A 25,000-nucleotide genomic window follows, 5' to 3' on the forward strand; every position below is an offset into this window, starting at 1 on the left:
CAAAGACCAAAATATACCACTTAGAGACTTGGTTTGTTTTTCTGTGGCTTCTTGCAAATCATTGACTGAAGTAGAAGTAAACGAGGCAGTCCGAGGGAAAGTGGGCACACACAAACATATAATTACAACTCTTACTTTACAACTACTTACAATTGATGACAATATTACAACTTGAACTCAGTGAACATCAGAAAGTGATGATATATCAGAGTGGATTTACTTTAAAGGGTAGTAAGAGCTCTTAAACTTTAGACACAAACTCCTTAAATATTTGTGGTTAAAAAGTAGTTAAAACGGTATTTCAAAAACCTGAATCCAAAAAATGTAAACTAAATACTAAAACAACATAATACAAAATATTTAAATGTAATTATAACTGGAATAATCTGTGTTTAATAAAATTTATAGTGGTGTGGGATTAAAAAGCAGTCCAGTAAGTAATACGATTACTGAATCACTCAGGATCTGCACAAAGTTTTTATGCTCCATTGATCATAAACTCAGCATTACACTTTGTCCTCAGTGAGCAGCCAAAAATGAGTCATGAACATCTGTTTTTCAGAGCAGCAACCTCCCACTGAACTCTCTGCAGCTCCATTTGTGAATTATTATTTCCTGATCGATGCACTGTGTTTGTTTTTGTTTGCATGTTTGTCTGTCTACTGTTGTCTAACCCCCTTCTAAGGAAACCTGGTACTGGGACAGCAGCAATGTGACGGAGATGGTTATGAGCGGTGTGAAGTGCACCGGCAACGAGATGTCTCTGAGTCACTGCCAGCATCACAAAACTGTCAGCTGTCAGAAGTCAGCAGCAAAGTTTGCAGCGGGAGTCATCTGTTCTGACAGTGAGTGAAAAAAACAGAAACAAATGGGAATGTTTGAAGAAACTACTTTGTTGACTGACAATCATAGACATATTTTATTGACCTGTTGAAACTCCAAGCGCCTAAAGATAGACCAGAACAGAAAAAAAAGAAGATCCAACATGATTGTATTAATTTTATTAACATATTTATGAGGGAAATCATTCATTTTAACTAATAATAATTTTTACTATAGTTCTTGTTACAACTTTCTGTAACAGCTCTCTGTATTTCATCTCCTGAGCTTTCTGATGATGTTTTTTTTGTAGCTATTGCTAATGTGGGTCTGTAAAGCTCAATGAGACATTTTATGTGTGTTGTGTAACACGTAATAGAAATGTTTGTCTTAATTGCTGGGTTGTGTAATGATGTCACCTTATTAAAACCACTAATAGTTAACAAGCAGCAGAACATTGACATGAACTTTGCCTGATAACGTAGAAATTTAAGAAGAATGTAATAAGTGAAATTATAATTTTATTAGTAAACATTGTCATCAAATCATCAATTAAAAATGTTAAACCTTATCCTGCTACTCCCCCTCTGTCCAGCGGCGTCTGACCTCGTCCTGAACGCCCCTCTGGTCCAGCAGACGGTCTACATTGAGGATCGCCCCCTGCACATGCTCTACTGTGCTGCAGAGGAGGACTGCCTGTCAAAATCTGCAGCCAAGGCCAACTGGCCCTACGGACACCGACGCCTGCTCCGCTTTTCCTCCCAGATCCACAACATCGGTCGGGCTGACTTCAAGCCAAAGGCCGGGCGGCATTCATGGGTCTGGCACGCCTGCCATGGGTAATGTGGTCTTCATTTACATCTTTTTGTCTAGTTCTTTTTAGATGAGTTGCTTCATCCTAAGAATACCAGACTGGAGTCTTAATGGTGCTGTGATCTAAGTTTTGGACAGGATCTGACAGGAAAAGTTTAAAGTTTATATCAATGCAATTCCATTATTTTATTAGATGATGCACACATTCTAGTGTAACAGTACATTTCCTATTGCATGTGTTTCTATTTCGTGCACCAAACAGAGTTTAAGAATAAGACTGAGTCATTGCAGCAGAAAAGGTAGATGCAGATGAAAATACAGAATAAATCCTGATGAAATATTTGTAGCCCAGAGTAAGAGCATAGATTTTTATAATGTATGTGAATTTAATTTAGAAGCTAGATATAAACCCCAAAATTCCTTCTACATTTTTGTGTTGTAGATGTCCATTTTTTCTCTCTGAGTCAGCTGATAAAAATACTCCACATATATCCTCCTCCTTCCTTATTCTGTAGCCAGGCAACACAGGAAACTGTTTATACAACAGCTTTGCTGACATGAAATGAAATGCCCTGTTTACAGAATTTGTGAGATTAAAATGCCTGCAGTATAAATATTTTTAATATGCTGCATTATAGCCATTAAAACCATCATCCAGTACTTCTGCTATTACAGTATTAAAATGCTGAAGTCAATTAATTCAGTCATTATTAATTATTTTATGTTACCCAGTGTATTGTTCCATTTTTTATCATTGTATGCCACATATACAGTATATCAGAAATAGATTATCTCTGATTCTGTAACAAAATCAAACCCTTCTCTATTCCTGTCATCTTATTTTCACTCAACATATTGCCCTTTATAGCATTTAGAACATTTTAGATGAAGAATATGAATTGTATATTTCAGGAAAACCCAAGTCTGTACCCAACATCATGTTTCATCCAGAAATACATCATATAAAAAATCATAATTTCACATCCATTTCAATGTTAGTTATCTTTTTTGCTACAAAATGTTTTTAAGCATAGACACAGTTTTGTCACTTTTTTGAATGGTGTTTTGTGTTGTCATTTATCAAAGGAGATGCCGCTTTGACTATAAAATACTGGAGTTTCTAATCTTAACAGCAGCCTTTTTATCTGTATTATACAGCCACTACCATAGCATGGATATTTTCACCCACTACGATCTGCTGAACTCCAACGGTAGCAAAGTGGCAGAAGGACACAAAGCCAGTTTCTGTCTGGAGGATACAGATTGTCAAGAGGGTGAGTCAAAGCACAGGGTCTGTTTTCATTTGTTTGGAGAACCAGAACATCACATCTGAATTTTCTAAACATGTTTATTAAGTCCCATGTATCTTAAAATGTATAAATCTTTCTGACACCCAGGTGTTTCTAAGCGGTATGAGTGCGCCAACTTTGGCGATCAGGGCATCACTGTGGGCTGCTGGGATTTGTACCGTCATGACATCGACTGCCAGTGGATCGACATCTCAGATGTCAAACCTGGAAACTACATTTTGCAGGTGAGCATGTGTGGCTTAATTTGTAGAGCAAACAGCAAATACTGCCCGGTGTCTTAGTGCTAAAACAAAACTGTATGGATGTGAAACTATTTACTTATTTACAGTGTGTCCAATAGTTAAACTGGCGACACACTTAGACAGTTCTAGACAATCTTCACAAAATCCATCAGTGCTGAAAGAGCATGTGGGTCTGGATTTGCAAATAAATGGCAACACCAGCTAGTTCCAGCAACTTTGATGAAGTCAGGCAGCTCTCAAACAGTAACTTTGTAGACTAACATATACACTATTGCTCCAGTATTTATAACTGCATATCAAGCTATTATAAACAACCAATGCCGTATGTTTGACCTCTGCAGTTATAAAGTACCCCCGCCTCTCTTTTCTTATTTCTCTCCTCTGCCTGTCTCACTACGTTTCAGAATTTTTGGATAACAATACAATTTAAAGACAAATCTTTAGATGGATATCTGCATTATTTTGGCATAATCAGCTCCAGATGCACTCTCCTCTCTCTGTGGAACCAAAAAACACTATTGAGAAGACTACAGGAAGTACTTCAGGAGCCAAGTTTACATGAATTCAGACCTTCCTCTCACCACGAGACTTGAAGGACACCATCAATCAAACCTAACGAAAAAAAATTAAAGGCCACACATTACAGTAAATTTAAAATCAACTCAATTAACTCATTTTTGTTGGAAAACTGTCAACAAAGCCTGTTGTACATTAATAAGCATTAAAAACAGCCTATTTATCCTGTCTTATTCTAGCATTTAAACTGCTGTACACACAGAAGAAAGCTAGATTGGGCAATTCATTCCTGGACACCAGCTTTTAACAAGACTTTACAAATGAGTTTACTGTCAAGTGAAAAGGTTGATATTGTGTTTTTAATGTCTGTGATTATCTGTGCTATTATATAAATGTTCCTTTTGTATTTCTCCCCTCAGATTGTGATAAATCCAAATCACGAAGTGGCTGAGAGCGACTTCACCAACAACGCCATGAAATGCAACTGCAAATATGACGGACATCGAATCTGGCTCCATAACTGCCACATTGGTAAGCAGTCAGAAACACAAAAATGACCAAATGTTAATGTATAATTTGGCTCTCGTTTAAACTTTTTTGACTGCTTCATTCGTTGTTTCTTTCATCCTTACAGGTGATGCGTTCAGTGAGGAGGCAGAGAGGAGGTTTGAGAAATACCCCGGACAGCTTAATAACCAGGTTTCTTAATCAACAATAATTTTAACAACAATAGGAGACCCAAAGTGGGCGTTGAATGAATAAAAACACACCTCAATAGCTCAAAAAGCAAAACACGAACCGTTTTCAGTTACCAAAATGGATTCCCCCACATATCTGAGATTATTTGGAGTCATGGAAGAAGCCAAAAGTATGTTCCTCTGTTTGAATGTGTTGTATGTCTGAGTTATTATACTTGAATATTCAAGTGCAAATGTTGTTTTGGATTTTCTTTTCTCAGTCTAATGTGAGCTAATGCTATATTTTCTATCACAAAGTAGGATTTATACAGTCTGTGTCTGTCTGTAACAAATGTACAGCTTTCTATTGAATGTTTTTCCCGAGTTATGAATTAATCCATTTTTTGTTTTACTTGGAGCAAACAGGTTCAGCACTACCTGAGGTGTTAGCATTAGCTATAACACATTTAAAAGGTATCAACTGAGGCAGGAACAGGAACTAATGCAGCTTTGTGCAAGTCTCACTGGTCTTGACTGCAACTTCATACTGGGTGCTAAGGACAGAAGCGATAGACTGTCTCTCAGAGCAAAACATGAAATATTACCTGGATAATTCGCTCTGCATTAGAGTGTTATCTTGAAAGCTAAATGTACATAAGCATGTTGCTCAGGAGAAAAGCTTCAAAAGGTTTTCACATCAATTACTTTACAGTTTTATGTCATCTTGTTCACAGAAATGGTTTTAAGTAATAACATGTCTGCCTCCACGGTTACAATATTTTGTGAATGTACTGTATTTATTGCTAATATCAAGGTGCTCAAGAACAACCCTTATTCATTAGCATAATTGTCAGTTTGAAGTGCTTTACAACCAGTTTGAAACCATTTGTAGCTTTAGTCTGTATGTATTATTAATAGTAATTTAGGGTCAGAACATGGATGTTACTGGGCAAAGATAAAAACTACAATTACCCTCAAGAATTCCTGTATCTATGCTGATGTAATCACACCTGCTGCACCAAATAAAAAGGAAAGGAACAATAATTGTGCTGTATCTAAGAGACCTAATTAGAAACTGGACTAAGCCACATTCTTGAAGGTCTAGGCGAGTGGTTCTCAACCGTTAGGGCTTGTAACCCCTTAAAACTAAGGGGGGTTTACTCAAGTTGCTTCTTTCCTCCACTTATGGCATTGTTTTGTTTGTTTGTTTGTTTGTTACATTTTAAAAGGCCTGAAATATCATCCAGTCCTTCACAAAAAAAAAAAAAGTTTCTTTTAACTTGTATTTAAGGAACAAAATAATCTACAGATCTAAAGAGCTATAAATTGAGTCCTCACCAATCCTGACCATTGACTAATAATCTGATGTTCTGACTGTGATACTGAGTGAGCTGCGAGAAAGCTGCTCATCTGAATCTACTCTGTCGTGTTACCTCTAATCCCAACCTTTGCTGCCATGGTTGAACAATCCCATTAACCCCCACTAACAATCACATTAACTGTGTGCCAGTCGCATCCAATGATGTTTAACACAAACATCAATATATATCAGCAGTAAGAGAATAAAACCTCTAATCCCTCATTAGCTTTCAGAGACATTACTAATCTGATTTTTCATTATTTAACCATACTTTAAGTAGATTTACCGTCCAACCCAGGGCTGCAACTAATGATTAATTTGCCAATTATTTTGTGGATTAATTGATCATCTTCTAATATCTTGTTTTACCCAACACCGAAACCCCCCAAATATTCCATGTACAATGATACAATCCTCAAACTGAAGAAGCTGGAACCAGATAAAGTTTTGAATTTCTGCTTAAAAACTTTTTAAATGATTCATCATCAGTAGTTATGTCAATCAACTAATCAGCCTGTCATTTCACCTCTATTCCACACCTGTAATTAAAACTGATTATATTTTTGAATTGATCCAGATGAAGGATTTGAAATTCGCATTAAAGACAAAGTCAATTTCCCAAAAGTATTACCTGAGTTGAATTGCTTTGTTTATCCCTCTTCACACTGAAGCTGCTGCACTTTGCCTGAGTTTCTCTTTAAGTCTTCACCTCTCCTCCTCATCATCCCATCAATCTCCAAGCCTCACATGACATAACAGGATTACTGGTTAAACACTGACAACAATGTGGAGAGTTGTGCAGGGTGCCATCTAGAGGGCAGCAGCATCAAGTGCAGGAGCTTTACCTTCACCACAGGTAAATTATACACTAAACAATAAGTTGTACACAAACATCTTCATATAATGGGACTCTGAAGACCATGGTTGTGTATATCCATTGAGGTATCCCTATTACCAATCGAGTAGATGATGCACAAGAGCTTAATGATACTTTTACTGGATATCCAGAAGAAACCACAGAAAGTTTTGGATTTCATCCTATGCTGTTGAAAAAGATTCAGACTAATTTAGTGGAAACATTCATTTACTTTACATACATTACATATCATGAGAAGACAGTGATGATCAAAAGAACATGTTGACATGTAGAGCACTCAAATAAGGAAGAAAATGAAGCAGAAACATGAAAAATAAAAAGGCAGCTGGCCTTGTGACCAAAACATGATCACCTCATACTTTTCTGATGACATGAGAATTTAGGTTTCCCATCAAATGTGACACGAAGCATTTCATCAACATTAGTCACTTTAAACTGCTTCGAAATGGATTAAGAATCTCCAATGGAAACATCTCCGATATTTCTTTCTTTGAGAGCTACGATAACATTCTCACGCTGAGTGTTTTCTGTGTTTGAGGAAAATCCGCCTCCGGGTGGATCAGACTCAACTCGTCTCACAGTCCTGACTAAGAGAATGATGTTGGTCTGTTTTTGTTTATCCTCATAAACAGAAACATACAGCTCAGTCTGGTGTTTCACTGCAGCGTCGTCTGTTTAACAACTCTCCCTTCTTTGTCGATGGCAAAGTTGTAATTCTTTGGATTGTCTAGAGCCTCGTCTATACGCTGATCCAAGTTCTCCAAGGTGATGAAGTTCTTTGCATCCTCCTGTAAGAAATTAAAAGTCACTGTAAGGCAGGGATCTAATTTGTATCTATCTTAATGCAGAATTGTAATTTTCGCTTACAGAAAACTATATTCTGTAGACTACATAAACATGCAAAAGCAGCCTGTAGATTTTAACATAACATTTCCAATTCAGTTTGGAGGGAGAAAACAGGAAGAGGGTAAACAAAGATTGAGAAAATCATACCTGCAACTTCAAAATTTCACTCTCTTTTTCTTTGATGAGTTTCTCCCGTTCTTGTTCACGCTTAATGGCAGCTTCAACCTGCTTGCGCTCAGCTTCCTCCTTTTCCTTCTGGACCCTCAGCACCCTAAAAGATACAGAGGAGACAAAATCCTTTTTTTTTTTTTTATAAATCACACAGATGAACACAATACATAAAACCAAGCAGTCAGAGTATTGCATGTCTTTAAATTAGGTTTTCATTCTTCAAGTTGGAATTTTCAGTTATTTTCGTACCTGAGTTTGAGCATGCGCAAGTTCTCCTGGTTGTTCCAGGCCATGAGGGCGCGATGCTCCTCCGCCTCCTGCTTCGCTCTCTCCTCCGCCAGGGAGCCCGTCTCCTCCTCGTACTTTCTTCGAAGCACTTCCTCCTTAAACTCCAGACTAACAAACACGAGTATAAGAACCAGGTTAAATTCACTCATTTAAATTATTTAACTTTAGTCAACTTAAAATATAAACAGACATAAAAAAAGGACATCTTGTCACTTTACAAAAGGGCAAGAGTACAATTCACATCATTTAAAAAGGAAAATACATGCTTAAAAGGGAAAATACATGTTTAAAACTGTATTTCAGTGGCATTATATCATGATGAACAGTGATTTTCTAATAGTATAAAGCACACAATAATTCACTTCATGACGACATGAAGTATGATTAATTTTAAGGAATATTACTTTAACATTAACAAGTAACTATCGATTATTTGCTATAAATCTAATGTTTATTGGAAACCTGTTACAGACACACAGAATGGGGTGAATGTGGTTTTAAAGGGAGCATGTAGTGATGGGCAACATCAGAGAAAAGTAATGTTGCCATTGTATTTTTTAGGGAATTGGAGGCATCTAGAAATTCTATGAAAATGAAATCAATCCAGAAGATTTCTTCTGATCATTTGCCAATAACCTTTCCAATTTATCAATTATTTGTTTTCGTCTCAAACATGTCAGCAAATAGTGTAAAATTCACCTATTCCCAGAGCCTACATAGAAAAATTGAATTGCTTGTTTTGTGGAACAAACAACAATTGAATTGAAGGTATATTTGCTTAACATGCAGATTCATTTTCTGACATATTACTTCTGCTCTACTTTGCATATCATGCATTTAATCGAAACCAAATTGATTATTTAACTACTTTAAATTAGCATGGTTTTGATTTCAAGCATATTTACAAATATTATTCTAAATATGCACGACTCATATTAGGGGAGGCAAAGAAAATTAAGGGAATACCAACTTTGACCAAAAATTTGAGCGATGCACATTTTGCCACAATACTGGAAGTTTTTCAGCACCTGTTGGCTCATTTTGGCACATTTATTGGATGGAGGTTGAGGGCAAAACAAATGTTAAGCCTGGGAATAAATGTTGAGAATTTATTTGTTAGGGGGTCAAAGATTTTGTGATGACCGGGTGTTTAGTAATGATTTAACGTACCGAAGCGCTCTCATGATCATCTGGTACTCCGTGAATCTCTCCTTGAGGACCACCATCTCCACCGGATCGACGGGGGGAGGCACTTTGATTCGCCCCTCTTTGGACTTCGCGACCGGGTCGGTGCGGGACTTTCTGCCCCGGACTGCCTCCACGAGCACGGCGCTCCTGGGTGCGAGGAGCCGGGCCGCCTGGACGCTCCTCCCGCCGATAACCTGGAACATGTCGGCGTCAAAAATGTGGTAACAGGTGCAGCTTTTTAGTGGCCCAGTGTAGCAGCTGATCAAAGCATTTGGGTTTGAAACTTGCGCTGTAAGTTAACATTGAGACCGAAATGTTACCGACACAAGGCGGCAGCCATGTTGGTTTCCTCTGACCGGAGGAAGTGATTAGCAGAGCAGCTGAGAGGCTGTTTAGACTCCACCGCCATCTGTAGGATGCAGAAAGGGCTTCAGGGGTGATTAAAAGAGAGTTTCCATCTGTCACCTGTGTTGTTGTAGTACAATCTTGTTATAAATACAGTCTATGAGCACTATCTATCTAGCTACTAAGCTAGGTAGCTAGTTTGCTAAATAGATAGCTACGTTAGCTTAGCAGTTATTCAGCAGCCAGCTGGGCAATAAAACAAAAAGGATAATTATTGTGATATAATTTCCTAAATAACGATATAACTAATTTTCAATAAATGTTTGATATAATTCATTTTAATCACGGATGAATTAGCACATCATTTTTCTATTAAGATATTTATTTTGTCGAAGAAAAGGGACTGAAAAAAGATTTAATTATAATTGTTTTGAATGTTTTACCTCTCCACTGTTTGGGATTAAATGTTTGTCATGTTATGACCATAGAGAATAGTTTTAAAACCTAAATGAACCATCTGGTTTCTTAAACTTTCACTCAGGATCAAAAATCTGCCTTTAAACTTGAAATAAATAAAGATTTGACATTTATCATGATAATAATTGATGTTGAATGATAAGAATTTTTTTATTGTGATAAGTGAACAAAATTATAAACATGACACTTTTGTTTTTGCCCCCATTCATCATGAGCTGAACTCAAAGATCTAAGACTTTCTCTATGTGCACAAAAGGCCTATTTCTCTCAAGTATTGTTCACAAACCTGTCAAAATCTGTGTTAGTGAGCACTTCTCCTTTGCCGAGATAATCCATCCACCTCACAGGTCTGGCATATCAAGATGCTGATCAGACAGCATAGATATTGCATAGGTGTGCCTTAGGCTGGCCACAATAAAAGGCCACTTGAAAATGTGCAGTTTCACTGTACTGGGGTGGGGGGTCCAGAAACCAGTCAGTATCTGGTGTGATCACCATTTGCCTCACGCAGTGCAACACATCTCCTTCGCATAGAGTTGATCAGGTGACTGACTGTCACACATTTAGCAACAAACATACACTGTGCATCATCCTGGCTCTAGCCCCAGTTTGTGCCTCTCATGTATCATCATTAATGTAATAAATGGTTAATTATAATACATGGGGGCTAAATGTCATTATACTGCCATTAAGATTTTTTTCCTTTATGATCAGTTAGTTTAAGGGTATTTTGCAGAAGGAGGGTGGTATCCCAAATAAAGTATGTAGGAGAGCTAAACAAATAGGACAACTGGGGCAATTATGTTTGCAGTATTTTAAGAAATAGGCTAGACATAATCCAGTGGCAATGATAGGTGAAATATAATAGTTTTTTTAAGAGCTCGCCAAACAAATTACTAAACTAAGGGTGGGCAATATGGATACAATCTTCTTATATATCACACAGTATAGGCTATTTGCACAACATTGCACGAGACTGTGGAAAATGCATGAGGTAAGATTCCCTAAAAAGCACAATTTCACAAAAAAGACATTCAATTTGAGAAATTAAAGGACTTCTAATGACTTAAAACCAGTTGGCTCTTAAAACAAGACAGTGACACATCACGACAATTAATGTTATGTATGCTGAACTGTTGTTTTACACTCACTATTTGCATTCATGTGAAAACTCCTGTATTTTTTGTGCGTTTCCTCAGAGTTCAGTGGGATGCTTGGTGTCAGCCTGGTGACTGATGATCCTGCTGAGGCAAGGCAACAAGACATTAAAGATACAGTTAGCTTGCCAGGAACAAGGAATGATGGGAAATGGTGCAGTGCCGCTGAGTGCCATTCCTGTGACATTGAGAGCTGTAAGTAAGGAGACATGTAAGCAGGATGTGTTCTGAAATGAAGAGAAGAAATTTTGCAGTAATTCAGTGGGAAAATATACAGAAGCCTTGAAACTCAGAAAAAATCCCAGATGATATTCACCACGCTCAGCAGTCGCAGATTCAGCCTGACAAGTTGCAGATGTAATATCCCTTTGGCTTTTCACTTTAATCTATTACTATAACAATTCCTATATATGCATTGCACATTTACATGTGACATAAGTGATATAGGTGTTCATCATATCTGATGTGGTAAGAAAAGCCCTGTAACTGGAATTTGGGTCATTATGGCTGAATATTCATTCATTTAATTAATTAGAGCCAATCTTTCAATGAAATTCTTTTAAAACACAAAGATTATTAACCAAACCCTATGATTACGTCTGAAAATATGTCTGGTTTTGCCTGAATTGCTTATTTAAAATGTACTTTTCATGATTTCATCCAACAGCTGACCTGCTTTGAACACACAGTTAATATCAGTTGATAGAGGCAGCTGGTGATGTCTGTGTCTAGTTTTTTGGGATTGAGATGTGCATATGGACAGTATATCTCTACAGTATATAATATTTATATTGACACCTGTTTACACCTTGATTAAATATGTAATTAGTCATTTGCTTAGTGGTCTAAAACTAGGCAACACATAGTCAGATAATTCTGTCGTACATGAGAGCAGCAGTGGAGACATAACATTGAAATGCTTTTTAGCCTCTTTTAAAGTGTCAAAGGAAAACACGATAAGTGAACTGATTTGCAGGTCAGTTATATGTTTATTCAGCTTGTTGCCGGCTGTTACAGATACACCAAGCGTAAACGGTGCAGGGTGCCGACTTTGTGTTAGTTTCACAGATGTAAAGCACCACTTAGATCTAACATCAGCAGACAAACAACAAGGAGCTCCTGCAGTTATCTTTCAGTTTCATTGTTTAGCTTTGGATGAACTCACAGAACAGAAAAAAATATCTAATGCAGATAAGCTGTGAGACACACTGCATGAATATACGGCGAAACCAGTAACAATTAGTCTTCCACAGCATTTACATGTCCAGAAGGTTATGCAAGAAAATACACAATTTTATTAGAAATTAGAAATTTTAAACAACTAGCCAAATAGGAAGACCCAAATTCACTCTGGTTTTTAAACCAACCAAAACTTCTAGCAGTTGCGTAGCTGTAAATGCAGAGGAAGAATAACTAAAAAGGACAAAAATGGGTCTTTAATATAGTGAAAAGAAATGTTTAAGGTTACTGGTTCAGTGACTACTAATAGAGAACCAGGGGTGCAGGACAATGCATAATCGATTGGTAGAGTTCCCAGTCAATAATGCTGCAGGTTTCTTGCATCAATTTAAACATAAAGTCCAAGCATCGAGAGATAAAAGGAATTTTTGTCCTCCGTCACAAACAATTGGTCAAATGTTTGCACAATGAGGGTTCAGAAGATTCAAATAGTACCTCCGGTGCTTGGACTTTAAAATGTGTGACAGAGAGGAACTCAGCCAAAACAATATTGCTGTCCGACATAGCTATGTAACTAATGCAGTGCAGCCACTCTGCATTTTACAGTTTGCCATCTTCTTGATGTGTGGTGTCAGAACGTGTGTAGAAGAAGGGGGACTTCTGGTGGACCTCTTGTTTAGCACAAGGGCGCATCTGTCTTGAGAACGATGAGCTTTGGTTTGCGGTTTGGTTTTTGTGGGGGAGTAAAGGAAGGAGTATTTTGGGGGGAAAGATTATCGTAAAAGAAATGAGGGAAGGAGAGGGGTGATGTTCTGGTCAGGACAGGAAAGAAGAAGGGGTATGAAGAATTCAGGTTTATGCCAGGCTGGTGGCCTTTAGGTTTTAGTTTAGGGTGGGAAGGGAAGGGTAAGCCAGACGAATCTCTTCCCCCTCCAGAAGTTTTCTGAAAAGAAAAAGAAGACAGAATATCATTGAGCTTATTGTGCATTTGTCTGCATATTTACAGAAGTGTAAAATAAGTGAGATTAAAATAAAAATAATAATAAGTTCTTTGAAAACATTTTGTCACAGAATCATACATTTTTGTTTAAGAGAAAACTAAATGTCCAATATTAGTGGAGATCAGCAAACAAAGGCCAGATCTCACCTGTATGCAGCTATTTCAATGTCAAGGGCCATCTTCACATTGAGAAGGTCTTGATACTCTCTCAGGTAGCGCGCCATCTCCTGCTTGGCGTCAGTGATGTCCCGCTCCAGCTCACTTATCCTCATCTATGAATTTTTTAAAAACACAGCCATTCATTATCAAATATCACACTTGGTGATTCCAGACACAGATTGATAAGAACTGAAACATGTAGCACATACAGAACTTTATGATAAATATTTTATATTTTATTTTATTGCTAGAAAGTAGTAAATTAAGTTATTGTTTGTGGAAATCCTTGACCTCTCGTTTGTGTGTCTAGTTATAGTGTCTTTTCTCAGTTTATTCAGACCTCGCAGATTTTCACCTCTGCTGTGAGTCTGCCATTATTTCCTGCTGAGCACTACAGTATGGGGAGGGTGTAGCTGCTGCAGAGAATATATTTACACCTTGTAGCAAAAAGAAGCATTGCCTCTTCCTGCTGTTTCTCTACTTTCTGCACATGGAGTGTTTTCTTTTATTCTCAGTGGTGTCTATTAATAGTATTCCATCTTATCTCTGTGTCCAACCTTGAGGCCAAGACACTATACACATCATCTTTCCTGTCCCCTTTCCCTGTGAACATGTTGGAGCAGAAAGACTCTAAAAAAGCATAAGAAGATTGCTCCTGATCTGAGAGCAGAATACCTCTCAAGTCATACTGGAGCACAAACAAGCAGATGACCAGACTAGATACCACATATTAGTTCACATTCTCCTATTGGATGAATATTCATGCAGATCAGGATCCAGATATCCCTCATTCACCTGGTACTTTGCCACCTCTTTGGCCTGCATCTCCTCAAGATCCTCCAGTTGCTTATTAAGGGAGTCGATGACATTCCGGAGAGCTTCAATCTCCGAGGAGCGGGACTGAAGCAGCCTCCGGTACTCCATGGTCTCCTCCCGGATGGCGTGCACAGCCTCGTTGTTTTTGCTGGCCATCTCCGCCACACTCGCGAACTTGTTCTTGTACCAGTCCTCAGCGGCCTGCATGTTCTTGTTTGCCAGCCGCTCGTACTGTGCTCGGATGTCTCGCAGGGCGGTGGAGAGGTCAGGCCGGGACACCTCCACGTCAACGCTGATGTTAGCCACCTGCAGTTGGGCCTGCAGCTCTGCTTGCTCCTCTGCAAAGACTTTCTTCAGGAACACCATCTCATCACACAGAGAGACCACCGTGGCCTCGGCATCACAGTTGGAGAGCACGGCCCTGCTGGCCTCCTCCCTGGCCCTCTGCAGGGCCTCCTCAGCATCCACACGCCGCCGGGACTCCTCCTCATAGCGCTCCTTCATCTGCTCATACACATCACGCAGGTAGTCTCTCTCCGCCTCCATCCGCATTTTCTCCCCGTTCTCCGAGTCGATCATGGCCCTCAAACTCCTCGCCTGCCCCTCATAGAGCGTCTGCAGACGGGACGGGTCGTTCTGCCGCCGCCTCAGTGCCTCCAGCTCGGCCAGCAGGGCTCGGTTCTGCAGCTCCAGGTGTCTCACCTTCTCAATGTAGGTTGCAAAGCGGTCGTTCAGGTCCACTAGTTGCTCCCTCTCTTGGGAGCGCAGGCCCAGCAGCTCTGTGTTGAGGGAGCTGGCCTGAGCCAGATCCATGCGCTCAGACCCATCTGGCAGGGAAGAGGAGGCCAGCCTCAGGATCCTCTTCCCAGACGGAGGAGCTCGAGAAGAAGAGAAGAGGAAGGACGACATGGAGGATTTGGTGGTGGATTGGGAGCCTCTGTAGCTGTCCCAAGGGCGGCGGTAGGAGAGGTGGGAATCGTAGCTCATGATGAATTTTTTGTTGTGGATTTTTTTGTTTGTTTAAGAAAAGGATATGAATGTTTTTAGTTTCAGAAGATTTTTTTTATGTCCCCCTTGTTCTGCACACCATCGGTGAGGATGAGCGGGCGTTTTTGCACTGCACCAGCTCAGTGATGCTGCAGATCCCTGGCTTTTATAGAGTGAGGCTGCCCTCGGCCCCCTCCACCACAGAGAAACATCTCTGCTGTCAGCATCCACCAGGCCAATAGCAGACTGCTGCAGTGAGCAGAGGGGAGGTTGGTTTTCAGACTCACTCTCAGCTACAGCAGGCAGAGTTGATGTGGTAGAGCAGGCTTTCTTTTCCTCTGCCCTAAAAATGGCATTGCAATCCCTCTCATTACTTTCTGAATTTCTGGAGACATATTTTACACCCTCAGTGCAGACTCAGATGCATCTCTCAAGCTATGAACAAGCAAACCTGATGAAAATGACTTGAAAAAGTCTTTTCCAGAGAGAATCAATACATGGTACATAAAGACTGAGTGAGGTGGGGATATACGTTAATAGCCAGGCACTTTAAGCTTTTAATACCATAGAAAACAATGAATTAAATACGAGAGCAATTGCTCTGTACTTAAATAGATTTGATGGTGGTTGATACATCCTCACTGCCTTTTCTGAATAATATGAATGATGATATCCTGCAAAGTGAACAATACACAGATGGCTGGTGCTTTTCACTTTAATATTTTCTTCTTTTGCACTTTTCTTTTTGATCATCTCTTCTCTTATGTGTTGTCTGTATTGCTATGAATGTCCTTTAGCAGATACCCCTTTGTGATGCCCTATATACTGCTGTTGTTCCCAGAGAATCTTGAGACGTATCTATTTGATCAATTTAGATTGCAAATTGATGAGTCACTGATGTTCTCAAGCCGTCCTGACTCTGACAGTGTGGGTGTGGGAGACACCATGCTGTGCTGTCTGTATCTGCTGACACAGAGAAACAATCTGTTTTATTGCTGTTTAATGTCCAGAGATGAGTCAGAGGGTACCTGTAAATCATCCTTAGTGTTTGTTGAAAAAGAAGCATCAAGCTGATGTTCTTATACAGGAAGTGATTGAGATTTCTGCTCAAGGACACGTTTTTTGGTGACAGACACTTTCAGACTGGTGACAAAACTGTCTCTTTAAAGCGAACATTATACTCCTAGAAGGTGTCAGGATCCTGCAAGCACTTACTGTTTGACCTCTGACACTTACCTGTCTCTGTAGATGTCAGCCCAGCCAAGTGGAATACATTAAAAAGATTCTGCAAGATAGCCTTAAAAAAACTTGCTTTATTCATTTTGGGGGAATACAGAGTCCCTGCATCCCCCAGAGTCCTACCACCGCTTCCAGTATTTTCAACATCATCTTTAAGCTTCAAAGGCTAAAAAGCAAATGATAAAGCAGTGTTATTACGCCAGTAGGTGACACCATTTAGCCAGGAAATGTCCTCCATCAGTTTTCCCTAACTGTAGTCTTTACACATGACAAACTAAAAGATGAGATGTTTCTCGTCCTCTCGTCCGGTTAGCTAGATTACTCCTGTGTATTGCAAAAAGATGGCATTGTTGTGTCAGTTCCATCCAAAGGCTTTTGTAGAGGGAGTTCTATTTATGTTGTTGCAAGTCTTAGCAGTTGCCAAAAGAGGTCAATAATGCTCATTGATCACTTAACATTTAAAGGGACCGTTTTACATAAAAAGACAGAGAGAGTTTTCTTTTCACTTAAATCTGTATTCGATTAATTAATTTAAGGATTATAAACATTGTTACACAGGGAGAAACAATGCAACAGATGTATGTATGTATACAGGGCGTCCAGCTGAAGTTAATTAGAAAATTTTGTCCCTGATTAGTGGGGTAGCTATAGTAGTTTCAGTGTTGCTGCTTGGTTATTCAAACTTTACTGTAGTTCACTCAGAATAGTTTATCCTAAAGGCATTTGATTTATGGACAGCATTGTGCTTTTTGCTTTTTTGTTACTCACAGTTACTCAAAGATGTTTTATTTAGTAGGACTTTCTACCAAAATACACCCACCGCCTGTAATTAAAATGAGCCCCACCTTTACCAGCTACAACATTAAAGTGATGTACACATGAATGAATTGCCAATTATAATATAGTTATATCATATAAGAGATCCTGAAATGCTCACCCAACTATTGGCACTGTGTATTAATAACGGTCACGGTGGAGGATACGGTCTATATATGTTGGTGTAGTTCTTTGCAGTTGCCAGATGGGGTCAATGAAACTGAAAGCATGCTTAACATTTAAAGGAATATCTCACCCCGAAACACAATATAATCTTATTTTCCCTCTTTTAGCTGGAGTGTGATCAGCGTTTTGGTGCGACTGCCTGATTATTTCATTTATATCACCTGTAGCTCATTCAGAAAAGTGAGTGAACAGTTTTTGTGCTCACAGCACCAAAAAGTGAAAGCTCCCAAAGCCTTATTTCAATAATTATAAAAATAATAAACTTTATTTTTATAGCACTTTTCATACAAGAAATACCCAAAGTGATTATAAATGTGGCAAAGTTGCTCACAGGAATTCACAGATCTTATTTGGAGTTTCATTTAGAATTATTGTTAAAAGTCAAAGTCAGTCAAACAGTTGTCCCTCTTCACATGAATGAAAACTCTACCTAATAGTATGTGAATGATCATAAAATATATATAACATTTTAAATATCTTTTAAATATCTTTTTATTGTGTTTCTTAGCAGACCATCCCTCAATACTAAGATTTTGTGTTTGATAGCTGAGATACTGTTGAATGTAAACATGATTTAAAAAGAAAGCTTACAACTACATTACCAACTTATCAACATGCAAACATGTGGGACTTTGAGGTACAAGGTATTTGTTTTTAATGTGAGGTTTTTCACAAGTTGTCCTAGATATGTGAGGTTACTCATTTCAGAACAAGTATAAATGTTATAAGTATGTTTCTAATCAGAGCTGACTTTAAAACACCTTCCTCATCTTGTCTCTCAAAAGCAAAGACCAATCCATCATAAAACATGAAAAGTATTGTTTTGGCTCGATAAAAATAGATAATGTTTTGTTTAAGGTTCTGAACACTAGGTGGCGCATTTGCATTGCATGTCAGTGACTATTGCATACATTTTTCAATTTTGAAAATGCTTGTTCAGTTATGTTTGACCAAATAATCTCAACTCAAAATATAGTCAAAGAAAACTGCAAATTACATGTTTATTCAGAGATAATTTACAGTGAATATATTTCCCAGTGTTACATAAAGTAAAAATAAGTACATAAAACATTTCTGTTGACAGATAAAGACTTTGGAATGTCAGGCTTTTCATTGCTAAAATTTGTCACCCCTTTAATACATTTACAAGAATTGCAGGAATACATTTCCACGTGAAAAAAAATCAATTCAGCATCTGTGTTTTTGAACTTACAGTATATGACAGTAAACTGAAATGATAAGAGCTTGGAGCTACATTAAGAGCATGCAGGTGAACTGCATGTCAGATCTGCCTTCCAATGTTTTACATTCAGTTGAAATCTGCAAAATAGTACTATCCACATAAAATCACATAAAGAATATAAGACATCCAACATATAAACAATACAGAAATTACCTTTAGGCTAAGTTTCAATACAAAAGTGTATTCCTTTGGTAGAAAACATTTATCTCAGGAAAAACATGTGCTCGATATAAACAAGTAGGCTATATGTTGCATTTTGCATGGCCTGTCAGACGTCTTACATCCATGGGCCCATGAACTGTGTCACCTAACATTCATTTCATATCAGGAGTGCTGCATATTTATTTATGTTGGCATCTCATAAACCCAGACTCCGCTGACATGCGCAGGGCAGTTTTCACTGGCACTGTGCTTCTTGAAACACAGCAACGTATGATTACAGCATGAAGGTGGTCATTCACAGGTCGATCTGTACAGTACTTTGGTTCATTTTTGATCACCAAGTCTTTAGAGTGCTGCGGGGGGGGGGGGGGGGGGGGGGGGGGGGGGGGGGGGGGGGGGCATATTGCGCGCTTTGCGTCCAAGTGTAAACTATGTGCCCATAGAGTTACAACAAAGATATAGACGAAAACATTGCGAATGAAGCAGTGACATACAAAAGAAATCAATACAAATCTTATTTTCTTAAAATCTTCCTCTCCAGACTTGCCTTGTGCATGAAATGGGGCAAAATTACATACTGCCATACACACTATTAATTTACAGTGCAACTCAGACTTCATTCATCTCTTCGCTTAGAAGATTTTCAGCCTTTTGCCAATCGCTCTGCCTCCCTTCGCCACTCTCTGGCTCGCCTGATCTTTAGATAGCGGGCAGTACTTGATAGTGTGCGCATTGTCACCGTTGGCACTGCAGAGGGGACAGGTGTATGCCCGGAGGATGGGGCACAGGACTCTGCCGTCCGCTGTCTTCAGGATATGGGTGCCGTAAACTTCCTCCGGTGCACCGTTGTTCCGACAGAAGACGCACACCTTCGGCTCCGGCTTGCACCTCTGAGTCTGTTTGCGCCTTCTGTCCATGGAGAGCAGGTCGAGGCCGGCGAAGCTTCCCCTGTAGGGGGGTGAATCTCTGTCTCCCAGCGGCGAGTCACCGACAAGATGTTCGTACGGCCTGAGAAGCGAGATGCGCTCCTTGAGATCATAGATGGAGATCGGCGGGGAGCCAGGAGCCGCGCAGCAGCAGTCCAAGTGTCCGTCGCTGTCCCTGCCGTGCCCAATTACGCAGGAGCAAACCGGGGAATCGTCTTCCAAGCCCAGAGTCGCCTTAAGAGACTCAGTTATAGAGTTGGGGTTGCAGGACGGACTGTTGATCTTATTTTTGGCGACGAGTGTCGACAGGCCGAGGTAGTCGTTCCAAAAATTAAAGGTGTAATCATAAGGAGACCGCGCTTCCAGGTACCCGCGGTCTAAAAAATCCATCCTTTCAGAGTTTAGTGTCCACAGAAGTGAATAGGCGTTTCGGATGGTGTGTCTGTCAGCATGGGTAGTCTCTGGAGGTGATCTACTCTCTTCTCTTGCTGGGTCTAGTGTGCAGAGCAGTCAACATGTAGGCGTTGATAAACTCCCCAGAATAAAACAGGGGGGCGTGGTTTGGTTCAAGTTGATAATCTCTCTGGCCCCATAGGAGGGTCTACAGAGCAGAACAGGGAGTTACTAGCTGGGAAAATCAGGTTCCCTCCCAGAATGGGACTATTATTACGGAGAGAGTATCTATTTGTGTTACAACAGAATTATTTACCCAGTTGGTTGACAGACTGATGCATTTTTCATTCTCAGAATTATTTATTAGGTTGTTTTGTCCTTGAGTTTTGTTGGTTTTTGGCAAATCTAAGAACAAGGTTTGGATAGAAATTGGTCAAAAATCAATTTGTTTGGTGCTATATTTGGGTAAATTTTGATTCAGTGATTTTTAGTGTTAGTTGATAGAAAGCAACAGTTATTAAGTTTACCTCCAGGTGATAAAATGTTTTTATTTTACAGAAGTAGAAGTGATGTTTTGTTTGTTGTCAGCACAGCAACAACAGTTTATTTAAAGGAGCCCTCCACTGGTTTTGTATTACACTGCCATGAAGTTAGGGGACCTACAAGAGATGGATTCTTAAAATTATTGTCAAAACAAATGCAGCAGAAGCCAAAAAAATTTGACTTTTTGTCCCTCCTTTGGCTCAAGCTCTCCAAAACACTGGATCCTACATTATCCACATCCTCCATAAACATCTCACTCTAAACAGATGGTTGTAGGGTCAGATATTAGTAGTCTAAACTAAGCTCAGACTATAGCGTTAATCAGGGTTATTTTTTCAGCCACAGAAAACATTGTAGTACTAACCATGACTAGTAAACTGATCTTTGTGTGTAAAGCCATTGGATTTCCCCTCTAACGATATTTTGATAACTTGGTACAATAGAAATAAAATACTGGAATTTGCTACTGCAGTCTATTTCACTTTTGATGACATAGACAATAAACAAGAATGCACTGACTGGTGTTTCTAGCTAACATTGTTTGTGTAATTTCTTTTCTCTTTTTTAAAGCATCAATATTACATTCATTTAGCTGACACTTTTATCTAAAGCGACTTTAATTGCCAGATATGTCTGAGGTCTCAGGCCTAGTAAATAGTAAATAAAAGCGTTTTAGATTAAAATGAGTCTTAAAGGATAAAGGATAGGTTCATATTTTTCAAGTCTGTTAAAGCAAATCTCTATGAGAACTGTAGATTTCGTCTTCGTACATTAGAAAGGGATCAGTATATGGCCAGTGTTTGGAGGGGGAACAAGTTATAGTGACCAAAAGCTGTTTTAATGTACATGTGGATATATGAGTATTGTTTTAAGACAGACTTGAAAATATGTGAATCCTTTATACTAAATGTTTCTATATGTCCAAAAAGTTGGCACTTGGATAAAACAATCATCACATACAGCTTTAAATAAAAGACCTTGTGAGTTACAATTAGAAGCAATAGCAGTTGCTAAATAAACTGTAAGACAAAAAGAAAATGTAAGGAAATAGTCTTGTACAGGCCTCTCTGTTTGATTTACAAGATATTTCTGTGACAAAAAGTGCAGTAACACCATAACAATGGATCAGGATAAGAATCCGGATGAAACACATGCCACATTAACAGATCCCTTCCTGCACTAATAAACCTATAGTGAGTCGTTCCACGTGAAGCTGCCATGTCCTCCCTGCACCTGTTCGGCTTCCCCTGAGTCCACGGCTTTATGCTCACACCCAGTCCTCCTCTACTCCATTGTCTCCTCTCTACAGCGGGCCGTTTAACTTCATTAATATGCATTAAAACGGAGTGTGCCGTGTGCATGTGTGTGTGTGTGTGTCACTCAAAGCACAGTCAGTAAAAAAAGAGCTTGATGACTTGACTGCTGGGACAATGACTATGTTACTATTTTTGTCAGACACTCAAGTGAAATATTAAGGACAGTCAAAAGTTGAGACAAAAGTCATTTGCACGTTTTATATTTAAAATGTGTGCGAAGATCCAGTTTGCCACCATTGTGGGGGTTTTAATTCATGAAATAAATCAATATTAGTCTTTCACAGACTTAAAGTGAGTCTTGAATGAAATGATCCTGAGAGGAATTTATATAAAAACTTAAATCCATATTTTTATCCCAATTTCTGGATCCAGTGTTTTTATACACTAGGTTATTACAACTTTATAAGCATGTTTTAAGCTTGTTTCTAGTGTTTGTGTACATAGGCATTTCATAAAAATGCAGAAGGAAGAGACCTGGATTTGGTGTTACAAAAGGATTGAATTTGGCATGAAATCGAGCTAAAATCATCAAAAAATGTGTCCAAAATTTGCATGGCCCTATAAATCCTGAAATGGATTCTTTGAAAAGAGAATATATTGGTTGCTGCTTTAAAAGTCTCCAGCGAGTGTAAATGGCACAAAGCATGAAGAAAACCATGTTAGTGAGATAGTTCTTTATGTATGTGAGAATAAATTATCATCAGAATACACCACATGGTCCATTTCAAGGTCACCTCCGGCTCTGCGTGCACAAAGGAAATCATGAGAGAGCATTTAAAAGATGAATGGCTGCCAAATCACAATAGATAAATTGCATCGGGGCCAATATGACATGTGGCTCTGCTGCTTCAGGGTGCCTATATTGCTCTTAATGCAAAACGTGTTTGGCAGCAACAATGAAAGTGTTGATTTTATGAAATACATCCAGTTTTACATTTGAACAGTTTCAGTCCCATCACTTGAAATATCTTACACGCTGATCGAGGCAAGTTTATTTGTATGGCACCTTTAAAACACAGAGGGCCACTGAAAAAGTGCTATACATAAGGCAAGGTAGATTTAAAACACAATTCCATTTGAAGAAGAAAGAAATGAAATAAAAACATGCTAAAATAATAGACAAGGAGTACAGTTTCAGCATACTTAACAGTGCAGTAATAAATCACCCCAAATTTAATAAAGGAAACTAAAGAGCAGTAGAGAAAACGAATCAGTCAAATGCGCAGGAAGACAAGACAGTTTTTAATTTATATTTAAAGAGGCCAAAGTTGGGGCACATTTATGATCATTTGGAAGTTGGTTGCATGTGTGTGCAGGATTACAGCTGAACACAGCTTCATCATGTTTGGTTCTACAACTAGTGCAGTCTAATAAATCAGTCCTGCAATAAATCTTACCTTAGTGTTGTTGTTGAAACCGTTTTAGAGAGATGTGGAACTTTATTTTTGAGGTTGTAGTTGAATTTCATTGTATCAATGGATTTATTGGATAAAATATTCAAAACACCTGTCAGTATAATGTCATACCAATCAACAGCACCATAAGCTGCAGCCTTCAAAATGTACTTTGCCCTTTAGGACATTAAGAGCAGCAGCACATTCGAGGGTACGTCTGCTGATGTTCTATATTTTTCTTGGAATTTGTCTTGAGATTCCATGAAAACTATGTATTTATGAGCCATTTTAAGATTTACATCTTCAGTAGGAACCACTGGGCTTGGGGATGAGTACTCTAGAAGAAGTAGGGAAGTGAGACTAACATTTTTGGTTTTGATTTTTCATGGAATTTGTTGAAAATAAGAAACATACAGAATAACACCAGCCTTATCATATGAAGTAACTAACTGGAAACTGCTGTAATGATGTGAATAATGTGCTCACTTCTCCTCGATCTTTTTAGAACTCTTGCAACATAATTATGAATGTGCTGCACTTGCTGCATGGTCTTTTTAATACATACTGATAGTTATTGAATTTCACATGAAGTAGTAGATTAGTATAGTTGCTTTCAAATAGTTATGTACTTGAGAATAAAATAATCAGTTTTTGAAGAATGGCTTAATGTACATTTTAGGCTTTTAAAGGCACTTAAAAAGAGTGCATGATAAATTTAAACTGGTAACTGGCCAAGATAACAATGAAGAGTCTAAGAGTTACTTCCGTTGTAGCCAAATAGCAGCAACAAATCTTGCTTTGTTCACACAATGTGTGGCCATTGTTCAACTCTGTTTACTTCCCAGTCCTATCTGGCCTCCACACAGGCTGCGACAGAGTGTCAGCCACATTTTTTTTCAGCTCCAGTAAATGTAGTGACTCTGGCTTCCAAAGGGTTAAAAATCTTCATGTGTGAATACGGTTTCAGATTGTGATGATCGCACCCAGAGGCCTCCTAGGCAGCTCTGTCTGCCGAACAGCCGAGAATGAGATGGGCAGGCGCTGCGCCCCCATTCATCACTGTCAAGTTGAATAGAAAATTAACAAATCCCTTAATTAAAATACCTCTCTAGACTCCGCTCTGTGTGTGTGTGCATGTGTGTGTATGTGTGGCACGTGCCAGATGCACTGCTACATTGTGCAAGCTACAACGGCCCAGCACAAGAAACACACACAACACTCCTTTCCATGCAAACACACCCTCACAGACACAAACAGCCCACCACTCCTATAGACCCCTGCCATTCCTGTCGCTGCATTAATTGCACAAACTGCATAATGCGGCCGGCCAGAGCAGCACTTCATTCTGAATCTCTGAACGTCCCCAGACACAGAGCTGGGAGGCGAGTCAGTTAGGGCTTTGATCCCTGACCTCTGCCTCCTCTCTTGGGAATATAGGACTGCATCCCTAACGGTCCGTCCATCTGCACACACACACTCACACACCTTCTGCCGCCCCCAGCTCATAGAGTCAACCCAACCCTAGACACGTGTCACTGTCACCGGCAGCAATAGG

The 25,000-nt window shown here is 39.1% G+C and overlaps 4 protein-coding genes across 4 annotated transcripts; 1 reads left to right on the forward strand and 3 right to left on the reverse strand.

Annotated features, from left to right (window-relative positions):
- Positions 1-685: 685 nt before the first annotated feature.
- LOC119887727 (lysyl oxidase homolog 3B-like) lies at positions 686-6,361 on the forward strand (the record flags this gene model as incomplete). The annotated part of the gene is given in 6 exon segments (XM_038698361.1): positions 686-845; positions 1,415-1,658; positions 2,791-2,906; positions 3,030-3,166; positions 4,120-4,231; positions 4,335-6,361. Coding segments are annotated over 6 exon segments (843 nt in total), but the record flags the coding sequence as incomplete, so codon positions are not given.
- A 442-nt stretch (positions 6,362-6,803) lies between these two features.
- On the reverse strand, positions 6,804-9,453 carry mrps26 (mitochondrial ribosomal protein S26). The gene is made up of 4 exons (XM_038698363.1): positions 9,090-9,453; positions 7,881-8,027; positions 7,608-7,731; positions 6,804-7,402 (listed from the first exon to the last, which is right to left on the reverse strand). The coding sequence occupies exons 1-4, from the start codon at positions 9,308-9,310 to the stop codon at positions 7,271-7,273; spliced, it is 624 nt and encodes a 207-aa protein (XP_038554291.1). The 5' UTR covers positions 9,311-9,453; the 3' UTR covers positions 6,804-7,270.
- A 2,599-nt stretch (positions 9,454-12,052) lies between these two features.
- Positions 12,053-15,388, reverse strand: si:dkey-33c12.3 (uncharacterized protein LOC335380 homolog). The gene is made up of 3 exons (XM_038698362.1): positions 14,220-15,388; positions 13,413-13,537; positions 12,053-13,208 (listed from the first exon to the last, which is right to left on the reverse strand). Exons 1-3 carry the CDS (start codon positions 15,225-15,227, stop codon positions 13,148-13,150), a joined length of 1,194 nt encoding a protein of 397 aa, XP_038554290.1. The 5' UTR covers positions 15,228-15,388; the 3' UTR covers positions 12,053-13,147.
- A 3,867-nt stretch (positions 15,389-19,255) lies between these two features.
- LOC119887731 (nanos homolog 1-like) lies at positions 19,256-20,302 on the reverse strand. Its single transcript, XM_038698364.1, has one exon. It carries the CDS (start codon positions 20,187-20,189, stop codon positions 19,506-19,508), a length of 684 nt encoding a protein of 227 aa, XP_038554292.1. The 5' UTR covers positions 20,190-20,302; the 3' UTR covers positions 19,256-19,505.
- Between the last annotated feature and the right edge of the window lie 4,698 nt (positions 20,303-25,000).

Source organism: Micropterus salmoides, unplaced genomic scaffold (genome assembly GCF_014851395.1).
Source record: "Micropterus salmoides isolate LMB-PRFRI ecotype aquatic unplaced genomic scaffold, ASM1485139v1 Ms_hic_scaffold_4287, whole genome shotgun sequence".
Classification (NCBI taxonomy): domain Eukaryota; kingdom Metazoa; phylum Chordata; class Actinopteri; order Centrarchiformes; family Centrarchidae; genus Micropterus; species Micropterus salmoides.